Source organism: Apostichopus japonicus, chromosome 1 (genome assembly GCF_037975245.1).
Source record: "Apostichopus japonicus isolate 1M-3 chromosome 1, ASM3797524v1, whole genome shotgun sequence".
In the NCBI taxonomy this organism is placed as follows: domain Eukaryota; kingdom Metazoa; phylum Echinodermata; class Holothuroidea; order Aspidochirotida; family Stichopodidae; genus Apostichopus; species Apostichopus japonicus.
The window spans coordinates 3,231,398-3,250,887 of NC_092561.1; the positions used below are offsets into that span (position 1 = coordinate 3,231,398).

General features: G+C 35.9%; 1 protein-coding gene across 14 annotated transcripts in view; it reads right to left on the reverse strand.

Moving 5' to 3' along the window:
- Positions 1-2,499: 2,499 nt before the first annotated feature.
- The window catches only part of LOC139982412 (uncharacterized), a 59,913-nt gene continuing 42,922 nt past the window's right edge, over positions 2,500-19,490 (reverse strand). For all 14 annotated transcript variants that reach the window (XM_071996166.1, XM_071996087.1, XM_071995931.1 and 11 more), the window contains 4 exons: positions 8,247-8,534; positions 7,495-7,566; positions 7,273-7,365; positions 2,500-6,253 (listed from right to left, as the gene is read on the reverse strand). In XM_071996166.1, coding sequence (XP_071852267.1) covers positions 6,048-6,253; positions 7,273-7,365; positions 7,495-7,566; positions 8,247-8,391 — 516 coding nt within the window. In that variant the 5' untranslated portion in view covers positions 8,392-8,534 and the 3' untranslated portion in view covers positions 2,500-6,047. The remainder of the gene's footprint in view (positions 6,254-7,272; positions 7,366-7,494; positions 7,567-8,246; positions 8,535-19,490) is intronic.

Consider the following 19,490-nt stretch of genomic DNA (forward strand, 5'->3'; position numbering starts at 1 on the left):
TATTTCATGAATCCCCTGATCTCATTTGTTTGCCCTGTACATGCCTACCAAGGAAGGACCAATCAGAGATCCTATAGAACTTATGGCATTCAAAAGCTTGAGCTGAAAGAGTCACAAAGTTACAATCAAATTTGTGGCTTAACTCAGTTTGTTGATATTGCACATATAGAAGGTAGCAATGTCCTCACATAAGGACACACAGCAATTAAAGCTGCCTTAGGGGAAGTAATTGACCCTTTCATGGTGGATTAGCTTTCTGCTAAGGTCTTTTATTAGCTGAAACACAAAGACTTCAGTCCTTTATTTCAGTAGGCAAGGGGATTCAAATTAACTACACATGGCCTACCTTGATTGGCAGAAGGGTGAGGGTGGGAGCAGGGAGCTGCTGTTAGAGTAGCAGCTCCCTGGTGGGAGGGTACGTATCATGTTTTACTTTATTAGGTATTACTGTGTGGCAGTGGACAGTACTTGTGTCAGGGAGCTGCTACTAGCAGCTCCCTGCTTGTGTCAAACAACTTTTCTCTGGGAATTAATTTTACTGAACAGTATTATCTATCTGCATGCCTATCGTATTTCAATTCAAGCTTACAATTGGTAATATCAAATTAAAGTCCAATTCACAGTTTGCTTATGAATTTCTGAAAACAAACTTCCGAAGTAGATTCAATGTTTGTTAACCTAAATTCACTCTGACCAGGTGGGTATATGGAGAAAAGCTGTCACAATCGAAAGAAATATTTCTGTTGCCCTTATGGCGGTATCGATTTACCCTAATATCACTGTGACTGCCTATTTTAGTAAGGTTCATTACACAAATGTAAACAAAATAGTCTTCAATGCAGTCCCATTCGTATCGAACACTATTTAAAATTCCACGGAGGAAACGTCTGAAATCACCTGCGTATTCATTGCAATGGAAGCAAATTACACAATTTGCAAGCTACATCGGTAAAACCGATAGAAAGATACCTTTCAAGAGAAGGAACAGCTTAAACATGAAAGTGATAGTAAAGGCCTAGGTTTATAACGGTCATAAACAACACAGAGAGATTTGATTGGCGGGTTATCTGTTTGGCGGGACTTGCATATATTGATTGAAGTTTGTAGAATCTACACCCTCCTTAAAAATTATGGCAGCATTTATTCAGTTCAGCATTTTTAACGACAGATAACTCAATAAAACTAATGACTATTGATATGAAAAATGCACAGAAATGTGTTATTTTCACTGACATTTCAGTGCAATAAACTGGGATGGTCAAAGTTTAAATTTGGCAAACCCTGAATGAGACTGTTAAACAATTTATGGAAACATAGTAGCAATTGCTGCAGATTCTCAATATTCTATAATACAAAATCACTGAGCGTTATTTATCATCAGTCTCATGTTGTGCTGTAAATGTAATTGTCTTCTTGAAAGCTTTGTTCACTTCAGTCTTGTTATCATTTATGAGACATTAAATTCCTGCAAATGTTTCTCCATTACTAGTTTGGACAGTATTTCAGAATGGGAAAGTTATTGCACCTAATTATGTCTTGAACTTAAGTATTGTGTTGCCAATTTTGAAGAAACGAGGTCTAATTTTCTAACCATACTAGAAGATATGTAAACAAGCTTCTTTTCTTCTAAGACGTATTTCTGTGTGACTGATCAATTTTCAAAATTTTTTATGTGTATATAGGCTAATGAACAAGTGGATCAGTTGCTCATTAAATAATTGCATATATGCAAGAAAAGAGTTCGGGCATTTCGTCAGCAGACAAATGTTCTTTGTGGGATTGCATAGCCAGATGTGGGAATTGCAAACACTGCATTGCCCTGATGAATTATTTATGGGTTAGGGGCAAAAATATAAGCACACTTTTAAAAAATAGCCCATATGATGAAATGTTTCAATTTATACTGTCAGTCCACTTCGTTTTAACATTTTGTACACTAACTTGGTTGAAATATTACGAGGTTGAGCTTTGACACCGGTTGCATGATACAAATGCGTCAGCTATCCCAGAAAGCAATTTGAGGAATTCACAGATAATCCATGTGTACAGATTTCCTGTAGACATTTGTTTCAGTTGTTCATGTGATCTGATTGGGCAACTGAAGTCGAGCAGGTAAACATGTGTTTGAGTAACCATAGAAATGAAGTTACACATATTGTTCATGAAGACTGTGTTTGAGCCCGATTTGGGCCATTTGATCCCTAAAACCGTGTAAGAGTCATAGAAAAGAACAGATTTATCAACTCCAAATAGTAACTTCTTTTTGCTTCATCATAAATACATAGTACTAGTTTCAGAATAAAAGGTTCAGAAATGGAGCGGCTGCAAAATTGTTTTAGACTCAGAAAACCACATAGAAATAATAACAGTTAACTTTGTTACATTAAACACTTTTACAGTGTTGCAAACACAGTGTTGCAAAGTGAATCTTGAATTAGCATTAATAGCTTAGCAGCTCAACACATTTGAGAGATAGAAAGATGACAACAAAGCATTAAAGAAGTGGTAACTACTTTGCACACATGTTAAATATATTTCAATTATATATTCAATTATGTTCAATAAAAACCAAAATAACTGATAATAGCAAATACAAACAAGTGATAACTAATAATAACCATAATAACAAATGTGAAAAACATTGTACTCTTTGTGTTACAGGGGAAAATGAAACAAAATACAGCAATACCTGTGTTTTCTATAGGTGAAGCTGGCATTGCCAATGTAGGAAAATACTCTGTACTTTGTTATTTTGTACAAAAATAATGGAAAGCATATGCTTATGTTCAATGCCGAACTGTGTATTCTCCTATAATGCTCGTTTCCCCCACCCCCACCCCCACATCACCCATTATCAGACACGATTTTGATCTTTTCTGCAAAAAAATTGTAGCAGAAAGTGTACTCAGTGAATACCTAACTGTGTATTCTCGGATAATGCAAGTGAAGCTGGCATTGTCACTCTAGGAAACTACTTTGGACTTTGTTATTTTGTACAAAAATAATGGAAAGCATATATGCTTATGTTCAATACAGAACTGTGTATTTTCTATAATGCTTGTGTCCCCCACCCCCCTCCCCTACCACATCACCCAGTATCAGACATGATTTTGATCTTTTCTGCAAAAAAAAATGGTAGCAGAAAGTGTACTCAGTGAATACTTAACTGTCTATTCTCGCATAATGCAAGTGAAGCTGACATTGTTACTCTATGAAAATACTTTGGAATTTTGTACAAAGATGGTGGAATGTGTATATGCTTCATGCATAACTGTTTATTCTCCTATAATGCTTGTGCCCCCACCTACGCACAATCAGATACACGTTTGGATTTTTTTCAGAAAAAAATTATATTCTCCAATAATGCCAATGCAGTTGGCATTGCCACTCTAGGAAAATACTCTGGACTTTATCATTTGTACAAAGATGGTGGAATGCTCATATGCTTCATGCATAACTGTATATTCTCCTATAATGCTCGTGCACCCACCTACACACAATTAGATACACTTTTTGACTTTTATTCTAAAAACAAAAAATTATATTCTCCAATAATGCCAGTGCAGCTGGCATTGCCACTCTAGGAAAATACTTTGGAATTTTGTCATTTTGTACAAAGATGGTGGAATATGCTCAATGCAAAATTATAATCTCCAATAATGCCAATGCACAATGATGATGGAATGCATATAAGCTTAATGCATTACTGTATATTCTCCTATAATGATCGTGCCCCCACCTACACACAATTAGATACACTTTTGGACTTTTTTTCTGAATTAAAATTATATTCTCCATTATTGCCAGTGCAGCTGGTATTGCCACTCTAGGAAAATACTCTGGACTTTGTCATTTTGTACAAAGATGGTGGAATATGCTCAATGCAAAATTATAATCTCCAATAATGCCAATGCACAATGATGATGGAATGCATATAAGCTTAATGCATTACTGTATATTCTCCTATAATGATCGTGCCCCCACCTACGCTCAATTAGATACACTTTTGGACTTTTTTCTGAATTAAAATTATATTCTCCATTATTGCCAGTGCAGCTGGTATTGCCACTCTAGGAAAATACTCTGGACTTTGTCATTTTGTACAAAGATGGTGGAATATGCTCAATGCATAACTGTTTATTCTCCTATAATGCTCGTGCCCCCACCTACACACAATCAGATACACTTTTGGACTTTATTTCTGAAGAAAAAAAATTATAATCTCCAATAATGCTGATGCACAATGATGATGGAATGCATATAAGCTTAATGCATTACTGTATATTCTCCTATAATGATCGTGCCCCCACCTACACACAATTAGATACACTTTTGGACTTTTTTTCCAAAAAAATTATATTCTCCAATAATGGTAATGCAGCTGGCATTGTCACTCTAGGAAAATACTTTGGAATTTTGTCATTTTGTACAAAGATGGTGGAATATGCTCAATGCATAACTGTTTATTCTCCTATAACGTTAGTGCCCCCACCTACACACAATCAGATACACTTTTGGACTTTATTTCTGAAAAAAAAAAAATTATAATCACCAATAATGCCAATGCACAATGATGATGGAATGCATATGGAATGCATTACTGGATATTCTCCTATAATGATCGTGCCCCCACCCACACACAATCAGATACACTTTTGGACTTTGTTTCTGAAAAAATTATATTCTCCAATAATGCCAATGCAGCTAGCATTGCCACTCCAGGAAAATACTTTAGACTTTGTCATTAGTACAAAAATAATGGAAAGCGTATATGCTCTTGTTTATGTTAAATAGTTTAGTTTAGAGACCAAAGATGAAGAAGCCTGACATTAGCTTATTTGAGGCCATATATACGTGTTAGATCGTGGATGAACACCGGCTTATTTCAAGCCTTCTCTTTACGATAAGTGTTCAAAGGATAACGAGGCAGGTGTGTGATTTTGCTCCCATTCCTGCTACCGGGATGGCCATTTAATGTCCCCGTCCTACGGACTACAGTGTATACCCCAGCATCTGACCACTGTCTCAAATACTGAGGTAGGCAAAGGCACCCCATTTGACATCAATGCAGTGCAGCCATGACAAACAAAGTTGTTTCAAAACCAAATGCACAACTGTGTATTGTTCTATATAATGCTCATGCCCCCCCCCCCACCCCCACAACCTGCTATCAGATACAATTCTGGCCATTTTTTCCCTGCAAAAACAAAAGTGCAGCAGAAAGTGTACTCAGTGAATACCTAACTGTGTATTCTCTAATAATTTATCAATCTATCAGACACACTTCTGGACTTTTTTTCTGAACAAAAAATTGTAGCAGAAAGTGTACTCAGAATGTGCACTCAGTATTCTCTAATAATGCCAGTGCAGCTGGCATTGCCACTTTATGAAAATATGCTGGACTTTTGTCATTTTGTAAAAAGATGGTGGAATGTGTATATATGCCTAATGCATTAAACTGTATATTCTCCTATAATGCTTGTGTTTTCTATAACTGAAGCTGGCATAGCCAGTCTAGGTACATACTTCAGATTAGACACACTTTTGGACTTTTTTTCTGCAGCAAAAAATGGAACAGAAAGTGTACTCAGTAAAAAACCTTACTGTGTATTCTATAATAATGCCAGAGAAGCTGGCATTGCCAATCTAGGAAACTACTCTGGACTTTGTCATTTTGTACGAATATGGTGGAATGTGTATATGCTTAATGCATAACTGTATATTCTCTGTACTCAGTATTCTCTAATAATGCCAGTGCAGCTGGCATTGCCACTTTATGAAAATACGCTGGACTTTTGTCATTTTGTAATAATGCTTGTCCCCAATTTTGTATAATACTTGTCCCCAATGTCCCCGCCCCCCCCCCCCTCCACAAACTCTCAGACACAATTCTGGACTATTTTCTCAACAGAAAAAATGTAGCAGAAAGATAGCAGATATTGTACTCAAAAAGTGTACTCAGTATTCTCTAATAAACCATTGCCACTCTAGGAAAATACTTATACTTTGGCATCTACACAAAGCCAAAAAATAAAAAAATGTGGCGTCTAAATGCTTGGCAGTTTTAATGATGACGAAATGTTTCTAATGCAATCCTTAATGTTTTTCCAGGTCCTTCCTGAAAAATTGGCTGGATAATTTTCCATGCATACTAAAATCTTATCCTTTCCAGGAAGGGTCCCTCTCTTGATGTATTTCTTGAAGTGTTTAGTTAAAATATCCTTGTCTTCTTCTGGCCACTTTCTTGGAATGCCTTTTAAAGAGAGAAATGCAAAAATACAGGAAAACTAAGTCACTTCATTTATCAATATAATTGTTATTTTCAAAATTAGACAGTGATTCAAGGTCGAAAATTTTTGTGGCATTGCAAAAAACATAAATGGATAACTTCTATCAGTCATGCAACATACCAAAACAAATTCCTTGACTCTTTGAGATATTAATATTTTCATACTGTATACTCATCAATTTCAGAAGGTGGAATTCATAGTTTATGACACATTCCTGTCAGAAACAACACATGAAGTGGCTAGGACGCATATGATAGACTATTCTCTTATCAAAGGACAAGATAACAATTTAAACTTAACAAGGACATGTCTTAGTAAGTATGCAGTATCTATATAATACTTGAAAACAAGAAATATATCAATATTTAGGTAATAGAAGTTTGCAACTTTCTGCATCCTTTTGTATGATTTTCACAACCTCATTGACCTCACAATGCCATAACGTCATACAAAAGAAGAAATCTAACTTCAAATGGTGAAATTAAAGGAAAAAAGTTAGAACTTTCAACATTGTCTCAAAGAAATTTTCTGAAAAAGAATTGCTGAATATCTTAGTTTGCTTTTTTGTGATTGATACATGTAGAAAACTTGATGGACATGTCACAAGGGTGGAAAATGGCGACAAAATGCAAAAAGCTGCTTAAAGTTTGCTGCAAAGGAGCTAACCACTCTTCAAAAAGCAGGACAGATATAGAAAAATAAATGTACTTAAAATAAGTTTGTTTCAATCGACTATCACCAACCATAGCAAATTTTATGCCTCAAGTTTAAGCATTTTGTTATGAAACTAGGCTGTGCTAGTGCTTCTCAATTTGTGTTTCCAAGATGAGCATTTGGAAAGTTAGTTAGTTATTCTCATTTTTTCTCCATCACCAGGTGAGAAAGAAATCCATAAACATACAAAGTATGCAGACAGTCCATCTGTCTACTCAGTAGCCTTCATCACTCAATATACATCAAAGCCACAACTAACATTTCTTACCGGAAGTGTTTTTTGGTTTCCTTTCTGTTTTTGAGGTACTTGGCTGAGCATCCTTAGCTCTATTACACATCTGTTCAGAATGTTCAGGAATTTCTGTAAAACAGAAATAAAATTATGCATTACATTTACAGCAGCACACATAAAACTAATACACATCAAAACTTTGATTCATTCAATGAAGTAGGTCTTTAGATCAAAGCCACAACAAGTGACATTTCTCACCTGAAGTCATTTTATCCATCTTTTCATTCTGCTCAATTGTTTCACCTTCCTCCTCCAAGACCTGAGTAAGTTCTGTAGAGGAAACATTTTTTCTATGAAATTAGCTCAGCAACCTACATAACACTCAGAAAGTAACATGATTTCTCATAAAATGTAAGGATTGTTTTATACAAGATTTGGAAGACCCTAACTAATGTTATAAGAGTTGTTAAGTATGTCATACTTATAGTAGACTAATTGGTTCACTGCCCTCATTCTTTAACATTTACCCAGCTTTCATATTAGCAAACTTTGAATCCAATAGTACATCAACAGTAATTGATCCAAACATAAATGTTAGGCAAACTTAAGATGCACCTATGAACATGCTTTTTTTTTTTATATATACATTTTCCACACAAACAACAAATTCAACCCGCAGCTACCATCTATATTGCAGTTTAGTGACTTGAATCTAGAGAATGAAGGATATGTCTTTAAAACTAATGACCCAAGGTAAAGACTAGTATCAGAAATACATTCTCAAATAGGTGGTGTCATCTTCAAAGATCTGTAGTACAAAATGCCCCAGCATTGTCAGCAGACTTTTGCATGATGTCACTTTTATTTCATATTTTGTTTTGGTGCGTTTCATCTGTGAGTCAAAATCTACACATATACGATAGTTGTGCAGTAGTTCTGCTCTCCTACGTGCGGTGATTTATTTATACAGCCCAGCCATCTCACTGCAGTTTTAACTTCTGTAAACATACCTATTTCGTCCAACGAGATCTCGTCTAAGGTCCTCCCAACAAAATTTGAAGACTTGCCCGAGTCGACTGCCATGAGTAGTTTTGCTACTTTTGCCTTTTCTAGGGTGCTGCTTGGAAGCCTATAATGTTGATGGTGAACAGCCATAGAATGGCCCGAGTGCTCAGCAAGCCATTGAGCTTGGTGCTCCCCCAGGGCAAACACTTGTACCTCACTTCAAAGCCTTCCTTATCGCACTTTAGTTCAACATGATGGACGCAGTCCTGGTGTGGGGTGATCCTTTTATGAAACTACACAAAAAGAGATAACATCACAAAACATATAACATCATGAAAACACATGCAATGACTTTGAGAGCAGTTAAAAGCAGAAGCAAAATGATGTTTTAGACATCCTAACCTGAAATAAACCTATACATACGTCACCCAATACTGGCTCCATGTAGTTCCAAGTAGCTAGCTCATCTTTTAAGTGAGAAGTACTGAAATAATGTAAGAAATGCCACTTCAACTAAAATTACAGAAATGTCCATTGGGCATTTCCATGAAAAAGTGGACATGGGCTCAAAATATAAAATCTGCAATCACATTTTGTCATTGGTTAAATGTTGTTGTAAACATATCCAAGTTTGTGGAATCAATATGATACCTTCCTAAATATTGATTGAATTTTAGAATTTTGCATATGAAGTGAAAGGATGCTGTAATACAAATTTTGTGCACAAATTATTAACAGATTTGTTTTTGTTCTCCTAAGAAATTAAATGGTAATACTCAACTGATTTGTTCATTTATTGCTTACATAGTGCACTAACTTCAGATATCACTACCAACCTTTTGAATATATAATCAAAAATAATATATTTTTTGCTTTATTCAAACCTCTATGTACTGTAGCTGATGTAACATGAGTTATTGAAATTATTTTTTCCCCATACATCAAATATGACACTATTAAAAATCTCATAATTGGATTTTGGTTTCTACTCATCATCTCAAATGTGAAACAAGTAAAGAAATGATGTGCACCCCACTATGTTTAAGTCGGGTAGGTGATGCAAATGGTAACATGAGTTACCATGTTACGTGAGTTACCATACAGTATTATCATGCTTATAATGTCAGTGTAGTAGACAATTATGCTACCAAGGTATAACTCAAAAGTAAAACTTAAAAACCAAAAGTAGTGAACAACCGTGACCATTTCAAGTTTTCTACGGAGTTGTTGAGAAATGGACAATAATTCATTCCCAATGAATTATGGCTTAAAACTGTAAATATGTTATTGAAGTTCAGTTAGTTTTTATCAGAGTCAAAATTTGAGAACTCAAATTTGAATTGGTGGTTTTCACTGTTTAATAATCATTGTTAATATTAGTGTTTACAAGGGTCCAAAAATCAGGAACCGGGTACCTGAGAGCCATTACCCATCGAGTCTCCGGCAAAAAAATTACCCTTGTGTATCGCGATTTTCAAGAAACTACATATTGGATGCTATACTAAATTAATTATATTCTCCACTGACAATGTTTTCATGTCCAAATACGTGTAAGATTAGACCTATATAAAACCTTCCTCAACAATTTCTATTTGCTTGTTTCTTTCATTAACTTGTTAATAAATTAACATCACTACTAACATCGCACTGCCGTCGCTGCTTATGTTTGCTCTCCCATATAAATATCCAATTTAGCTCTTAAACAGTTTTTACCACTACTATCTAATATGCAGGCCCAGGGTTCGCCGCGCGATTGCGTGATTCCCGCAGTTTGATCGTATTTGGAATAACAATTAGTTAAAAACCACTTGCGATTATTACTATTTTTTAGTTATCCCGTCTATAATCCATTAATAACATCTGGTAAATGTCAGTCTTTCCATTTATGAAATAAATGAATGAAAAAATAATAATTGTGAAAATTCTTTCAATTTCTTCCACATGGTAGCCTAACACCTCACTAAGTCAATCGGGTAATCTAGCCTAACCATCTGTTTATTTGCTGAAATTGTGACACAGTTATAAGATATCTATGGAATACTTATATTATTGCTATTATCTTCGACCACATGGTAGCCTAACACCACACTAAGTCAATGGGAAAATCTTGCATAACCATCGGTATGCAAAAAAAAATGTCACACTTTGCATAGGATTCGGGTAATAAGTTAGGAACCGGGTAGTATCACGACGGGTGGGTACCCGGATACCCCTGCAAACACTCGTTAATATGCGTGTTAATGTCTTACAATTTAACCCTTTCGTATGCTAAAAGGAATTTTGATTTTGGTACATTAAGCTAGGCCAGATATAAGAAACGGGGGCTGCTAATGCTGTTAGACAGTGTTAGACATAGTAACCCATAACCATATAGATACATCCAACATGAAATATTCCTCAATACTATCACAGGGCCTATTTAACCTCGCCACTTGCAATTTAACAAACTTTATCATTGATGTCAATTGTTTTGGCCATTTCCTCCAGTGTTCATTGGCTCTACTGTTGAATGATATGGAGCACTGTAGTGATTCCTACATAATATGAAACTGCAAATAAGTTAATAACAGTTACACTGTGTTACAAAGTGAACACAAGAAGTAATTTTATTAAAGCTTGAAACTGTTACATAAAAATTAGTAAGATTGAATTGTGTCAGCAACTTATTTTTTATTAACTGTTATGCGTGGACAAATTGTAACGTGAGTTACCGTGTCTTGCATCATTTTTATGCAACCGGACAATGATATAGGAATTTTTTGGCAACCTATATGTTTACTATAGTAGGTAAGGTATAACTACCAAATTTCACTTGTCTTAGAGTTCACTTAGTATGAGGACACTTTTTAAGTAAAATTTGTTTACCAGTTTTGGCGCTTTTAGATATGTACGTGAGTTACCGACTCAATTTTCCCTATACAATCTACATGAAGCAAAGTTTTGATTTTTTTTTTTTTTTTTTGTTTACTTAGGTATGCCGTCAGCATTGTGGTAACTACTATAGAAGAAGTAATGTTGTGTTAGTAAAATATATGGTACAAAGAGAAGACGAAAAACATATTACCGTGGAAATGCAAAACTTGACAAAAAAAGTTAGTTTATGACTAACTCAAAAAATAAATAAGATAAAACAACAAGAGCAGCAATATCTCAAAGACAACAGTACTTAGCCGTGTGTTAAAGGTTAATAACCACTGTGGTTTCTCAAGTTCTGTAATAGTAATATGCATGATACCAAGTTTAATGTAACCATCATGTAATGTACCTGTTAAAATCTAACTTAAATTTGCAGTTCTACAATTTGCATATTCACACATTTGACCCTGTGAGGCTGTGACCCCGTTAATAAATATGATATACAAGGAACCAAAACATTTAAGGTCTGATACAATGCTACCAGTGAAATAAACTTCTCTTCTTTAGACTGTACTGAGAGTTTCACATTTTAATCAGATAACTTGACTATCTATAAAGCAGACTGTATGTGCTAATACCATGGAAGCGCTACAGTAATACAATGTACCTGGCAGTTAACAAACCTTTGAAGTCAAAACTAAAAGAAACCCCCCTCCACCCCCAACATGACCCCCCAAAAAAGTAAATGGTTTATTCATAAAGTGCCCATTTGTTGTGAATAAAATGAGACTACTGTAGGAGGGGGGCATACAGTGTATTCCTATGTCAAGTACACAAAGTCACAGTCATACCAGCTCCCATGCACACACCAATTTAAATTAGGTACTACTGTGATATAGATGGTCATTTAATTATCAGAAATATTCTCAGAATGAAACGGCTGGATTATGTCCCATAAGTAAATAATTAACTGTTTATTTTAATAATAGGTAGAAAGTAAATAGAAGAACTCTAAAATATGACTTGTATGATTTTTTTTCCTTTTTTTTTCCTTTTAGCATATGAGATGTGATGCTCTCAAAGTGAATATTTATTAAATAATTTTGTGATTTAAAGAAATACTGTAAAACAGTTTGAGAAAGACACATCATTGAAAAAATATTCAATAATGCCTGTCAAATAAAGGTACAAACTAACGTGATCCAGAGTAGTTAAGACTCACATCAACTTTTTTTATTAATAAATAAGTTAATTTGAATGATTAGTTCATTTAATTTGTTATTTTGAGGTTAACAGTAAGAGGCTGGTTTAGAAACTTGGTAGCTCCCTACATTCAAGGTACATTGATATTGCAGTTCTCTGTCAGAAACTGTTGGCTTTATGTAAAAGGTAAGTTTTTGCAGCTTCAAAATCTTTTGCAGGGTTTTGCTTCAAATTAAATTGTGAGTTTTGTTGAAATACAAACAGAGACATCATGGTGAAATTTGTCAAATGTAGAGATATTGTTTACAGACCTAACAAGATCGGTACCTCAAAACAAAGTAATGACTATTGAGACTCAGCATGTACTAACTGGGAATATACAAGTGACAATTAACTGTATACAAACATTATTTGCACAGTAAATGTGAGAAGAAATTGTAGTTTTAGTGTGGGACGGAAGATACTGTTACATTTTCTTGAAGTAATGATCAAAATATATAAAAATGCATTTAAGAGCTCTAAGTTTCTATACTATGTTTTAATTCATCAACATTTTGGCAGTTTTGAAAAGGTAACAGGTCATTTTGTCCCACTACCAGTTTGTCCCCAACCAGTTTGCTCCCAACTACAAATCCTTTTGTGCCCTCAAGTACCTAGCAGTTCGCCGACGCCCCCTCTTGTCTTTCAAATTTGTACTTTCGAAAATTGCCAAATGCTGTTATATTAGGAATAACACTCAAATATTTGTGACAAATGGCATGTTAAGCAGATTTAGAGCGGAATATCATAGGTACGATATTGCTGAGAAGTGGTGAAAGCCAAATATGGGTCACCAACGTGCATACATTTTTTGTGATTTCAGTAACAACTGAAGTTTTAGTTTCATTGTTATGATATATAAAAACCTGTAATAAAGGACATGTTTCACACGAAAAATTTACTTAAGACAGCACAGGCTATTGATGTACACACTCCATCAATCCCAACAACCAATAAGGTGTCTAGCTGAGACTTGAAATCACATCCACAAAAGAAGGGTAATAAATATGCAGGAAAACGCCAATGTACAGTACTGATTTCGCTTAACTCCCGTTAAAATTCGTTAAAAGGAAAATAACCGAATTTCCACGTTTTGTCATCGAAATTCCCCGATTTTTATCGAAATTCCACGAATTTTAACGATTGGTTATTTCGGTCATTTCCTTCGTGGAATTTTCAACGATACGTTGAAATTCTTTTTTAAACGAAATAGAAGGTCAGTGTGTGGTTACGAGAAACGTCGGAAAACGAGCAACTTCGTTTATTAGTATTGATTAGACTTTAGAACAGTCGTTTGAAGGCAGGAATTTTCTCAAGAACATTCCTGTACTTACTGAGTAGTGACACTCAAAGAAACATGTAGTGAAACTGACGGGGGACGTTTTCTAACTGTGAACCCCAAACACAGTGACATAAGTCTTAACTTCGCCAGGACGTAAGAGAGGTTGCAGTCAAAGCTATGTACCACGAGGCACCCTTCCAGATAAATTATGAGTGCTGTTTAACCATTTAAATAACAATGAATGGACATATAAACTTGGTTTACTTGCAGATTACGAAAAATAGTTATTTTTTAGAGATGTAAATTTGGTTTTTTATTAGAGTTGGAGTATGAAACTTTGTTTCTGAGCGAAAACATGTAACTTGAAGCAAAATAAAGATGCCCCGCCCATTCTGCGAGGACGCTTCCATTTTTCGAAAAGGCGTTTTCTCTTTTTATTTTTTCTATTTTGTTTACTTTTAAACATGAAAATTATTTTAAAATATGTAAAGAACTTAGTAATGTACTGCAAACTATCTATAAAAACAAAAAAACGATGTTTTAGGCATGAATAATGTGTTTAATATAACTAAAGTAGTAGGCCAATAGTCATGAGCTCATGATGATAGTGTCGTCAGTTCGTTTTCTCAGTTTATATTTGCGACATATCACCCGTGTACATCGATCAATGGCATGGTGAAAACCCCGTGTGAAAATATGTTGACCCCAAAAGACGCAAATGGCCGTTCTAGAAAGTACCGTCATAACATTAACAACACAAGGCCAGTTTGCTCTCTCAGGTCCGCACGTGTACAGCCATTTTTTCACACATGATATTATGCTGTGCATGCATTGCGGGCGCGATTGCGGCAAACATAAAAGAAAATGAATGAAACTGAAAAACTTACGATATTTTTTCACAAATATTGATGCTTAGATAAGTGCTTCCTCACAATCAACGAGCCGCCCTAAAATTCGCTCCGCTTACGGAAAAACTTCTATATATATAACAAATGGAAAACCCGAGTTTTTACACACATAATTCCAACTGACATTGGTCACAGAACATAAGTAGGTCATTGACATTCGAACTTGGCAACTTGCCCAAGTTCATCGCACCATGGGAACGACACAACACATTGAACATGATGTTATATTCTCCCGCCATCTGGACGCCGAGTGTAATATGCAAATTATGAATGGTACTGCGCAGCGTGGTTAAATCTTAACCTATTGCGACACAAATTTTGGGAAGCTGTTGTTTGAAGTAACTTTTGTATCAAATGTAAGGTACTGTATCATGTATGTGACCAGGGGCGTAGCGAAGGGTTTTTTGTTGTTGGGGGGGGGGTGTGGAGAATTTGATTTGCCGACGGATCTGGAAGTGGTGACTGAAATGGGGGAGGGGTCTAAGGGGACACCCCCTCCCCTTTGGAAAATTTTTAGTTTTGAAACGTCCTTAGATGCAATCTGGTGCATATTTTAAGTCAAATTTGACTTGCCGACGGATCTGGAAGTGGTGACTGAAATGGGGGAGGGGTCTAAGGGGAGGGGGACGGCGGGAAACGGCGTTTAAACGTTTAACCGACCGGCAGGGGATACGGTGAAACGGTTAGCGAAATATCTGATAGGTCACACCCTTATTTAAACACACACAACAAAACGCCCTTATTCAATGAAAATATACTGAAAACCATATCGCAAAAACACAAAATCGCTTATAACTCGAAAACGGAAGGAGACATCGACTTTTGTCGGCTGTATAGGGATTTCCTAAACCGAATTTTGATGCGCTCTATCCACCTGTGTCATTTATGAGCTTCTCTGACGTAAGCTGCAGTACGTAATTTCTCTGTACCAGTTCCGCGAAATTTATTTACGCAGTAAACATCGTTCATTATGTTTTCTTTCACAACGAATATTCAAAGTTGTGCTCCACACGCTTCACAGATATTGTTTTATGTCGTTCATTTTTCAATTCTACTTTAAAATTACATTTTCGAACGATGCATTGCATGCCTTATCAAGCATTCCTGATTAGTAAAACTAAGGAAGGATATTCAAATATATATTATTTTCATTTGACATGATTTTATGAGTTGTTCCACTTGAAAAACGATGATAAAACCGAAAAACAAAACATTTACTTCTCATGTGACGCATACCGGGAGACTCATAAAAACTCCCCCTACTCATTAAAATAAACTTATACATGCCGTCAGGCCAGTTGAAAGCCCTTCCCAGTAATGTTTGATCAGCTCTTCCCAATATACAATACTCAAATAAGCAATGAAAATATATTCATTTTCCACAGAAATCTACCCAACGTGGGCCCCAAGACACTGCTTTATTTTCTTAGTAGTCATGGAAACAATTGTTTGCAACTCTCTTGCTGGCCAGGTGTTTTCAAGTTTTATTAATAGCACGACTTTTGATTGGTTCATTCAAGATAAACTTTCTATCCCTGCTGGATTGTTCTACTTATATATATATGAATGAATATTTGGTTTTCAATTAACTAAGTAACAGATAACATCCATTCCATTACGAACAGTAGGGGTAAAATAATGTTTGCTTCTAGAGGCAGCCAGCCATGAAGGTTCTGCGGTGCTAAACCCCCCACGAAGATAAATACTATGCTAATTTACATAAGGTAGGCGTGAATTTGACAAAGCCAAGTTTATGATTGGACGAAGCCTTTCAAAAAAGTTTGGTGGTGGGGATATCCAGGGTAGGGAATGCACATGTAAGCAGCATACTACAGGTGGCCCAGACCCAGGCTGCGACCTTACCAGGGCAGTCCATCTGCTTTCGCGGGCAACTTACAGTAACGGGTTAGGGGGGAAATAAGTTTTTTTTTTTTTTTTTTTTTGCGTGCATTGAAGTCGGGGGAGATTTTTTGGACGGAATGCGCTCTCAGAAAAGTTTGAAAGTGAGTGCGGTTCTGTAGTAAACGGTACCGTAGTACGTCAAGTAACACAGGAATTTTTTGGAAATAAAGATCTCTTTGATATCCAGCTACGACTGTTTCATTGTTGATATTTTTTTCTTGTTTTTTCTGACACTGCGTTCCTTGGTGAGTTAACTTAAACTTATCCTAGTTTAATACTAGCCTATAACTTAAGAGTCATAGAATGTGCTTGCTACGATCGACCAAGACTAGTTTTTATTATCCTAGCCAAATCATTTTTTAAACACCTAGTACAGAACTAACTCCGTCTTATATACAATCACACTTTTGCAACGTTTGTAATATTCCTCGGCAACTTCTGGTAGAGTCTGAAAACGGCTGTAGTTACACTAAGGATTCAACGCAAGTCACAACCTTGATATGTCTAGAATTGCCTTTGCGGTTTTTGATCGCGATAACTTTCGTGGAAATTTCGTTGAAACTTCGTTGACAACCGTGCCCGCAGTAGTCTAAATCTTGTCAACGAAATTAACCGAATTTCAACTTTTTTTATCGATTTTTAACTTTTGTTATCGATCGTTGATTTTTTTTCAACGGGAGTTAAGCGAAATCAGTACTGTAGTACATTCGAAACAAATTACGAATTTTCTAAAATACTTGAAGGGGCTAAGTGGTTGTCAATAAGGGGCACCTGGTGGTGGGGAGGAAATACCATAAGTCTTTGACAATATTCTTAATCGACGATCTGCCAGACAATAATTCATGTTGATTAGACAAAAAATGACCTGCAATATCTTTCAGATCCTACATTTCCTGATTAGCTAACTTGCCAGTATTACTGGCAGTGATTATGTACTTTTTTCTTTTTAAAACGTATTAAAGATATTGTTGTCAAAAGTCATGTTGTACAAGGTTTTAATATTTATTTTTCAACATTTTTATAATTAACTATATTTACTGGATAATGACAATTGAAAGTACAAAAAAAAAAACTGAAAAAAAATGGTAAAAGTTGGTAAAAGTTCTAACCTATATGATACAACAAAGCAAAAAAAGTGCCCCAAAACATTGAAAATGAAAGAAGTTTGCAAACAGATAAAACAAAATCATTTCACCTTTAAGAAAAATGAGAACAACCTTTAAAAATCCTGTAGAATGTGATACTAGTTTGTGATAAGTCCTATATATGTACTCACACAAACATTGAGCATTGTAACAACATTTTATTTCAGTGTTAACGTAAAAAGTGCAGTAATACTTGTTTGTACAATTAAGGCAAATAATGGCTGACTGTAAGACAATGACCATTGTGGAAAAGTATCTTCAATATTTGTTAGCACATTCCAATAAATGCTCTCCAAGTTATTGTCATAACTTCTCTTTTGATGCATCAATTCCAAAGCAGTGTATTTATTCAGTCCAAGTTTTCTACAATAGGCTAATTAATGATCTATGCTTCTACCAGTGATTTATGTGTCTCACAATTTTAACTTACTCACAGTATGTTGATTTTGCAACTGATTTTTTTTGGTTAACATATTGCAAAGAGATTTTATTAAGTTAAGAAAAGCAACTGTGTTCAGAATGACTTGCCATTTTTCCACAAGTTATGAGATGGGAGAGATTTATCCGTTGCGACTCTTGTCCAGAATAAAAAGGTTTCTGTATTCGCCAAAAATTGAGCAAGCTATATAACACAAAAAAGTTTTACCTCCCGATTACATGCATCTGACACAGGGCCGTCTTAAGAGATCACCGGGCCCTGGACCCGGCAATGGAGCGGGGCCCCTCAATCAAGTGAGTTCGAAAAAGTTGCGTGAAAAATTGACATCCTTGACAATCACTCAAGCATAGACATACCTGCATTTACCACCCCTCCCTATGTCGCGCATAAAGCATAAAACTTGAGCTGAATAACATACGTGATATATCTAAAAGCTGTTCATACATTATAGAAGAGTAATCTTCCAGTTGCCCTCCATCCCTTCCCTAACAATACTGGACTCACCATTTGTAACACCCTTGTGTTGAGTCTTTCAACTGGGGAAACTAACGGAACTTGCGGCATTTCTTGATCGTAAACTGTTGTCAGTGGCGGCGGAACCGGGGGGGGGGGCTTGGGGGAGCTCAGCCCCCCAATGAAAAATTTGAGGGGGCAAATGCATGATAAGCCCCTCCCCCTATATTTACCAAGGCTCTGAAACGTGCATCTGCCCATTTTTCAATGCATACTTGTCGATCTGTCCGATGCACACGTATACTATATATATAGGTGTAATAAGTTTAGTAAATGCTGGGGGGACCCTCGGCCCGTCCCCTGGCTATAGACCACATTGTCACCCCAACCGCGTCTTCACTCCCCGTGAAAAGTGGAAGCAGTGAGTGTGAGTACCGGTAAGCACAAAACAACTTCGTCTTAGGCCAATGACTAATTGCCTCATTTCAGCCAGTTCTCCAACATCCTCTGAAGGATGCCTTCTATTGGTAGAACATTTCCCATGGATATATCCTTCAGGGACATTTCCTTCTAATTGGAGATGTATCTTTCGTAGGGTATATCCTTGTAAAGTGCCTTAAGTGTGATAACAAAAACACAATATTAGCATTTCACCTGTACTGTATAGGGTACATGCATTCGTGACAGTGCTTGGTTCATAGAAATTTGTTGGCAACTGCACATGGTTTTGGAATTACCCATTTGTTGACATTAAGAAATGCTTTCAGTTTTTTCTTATGACATTTATTAAATTATTGCATTTAATTGCAAGTAGTAATTTACTACACTCAAAAACGTCTTTGCGAGTACACTACGAGTAATAGCTACTCTCTTAAAACACCATTGAATATACAAATTACAATGCTTTTACAGATTTTTACGTGCAATCTGAGAAATTGCAGGCTTGAGACCCATATTTTAGGGCTAGGTATTCGCAGCATAAAACACTCGGGAAGTGCCGTTTCCGGCCATCTGGGGGTTTG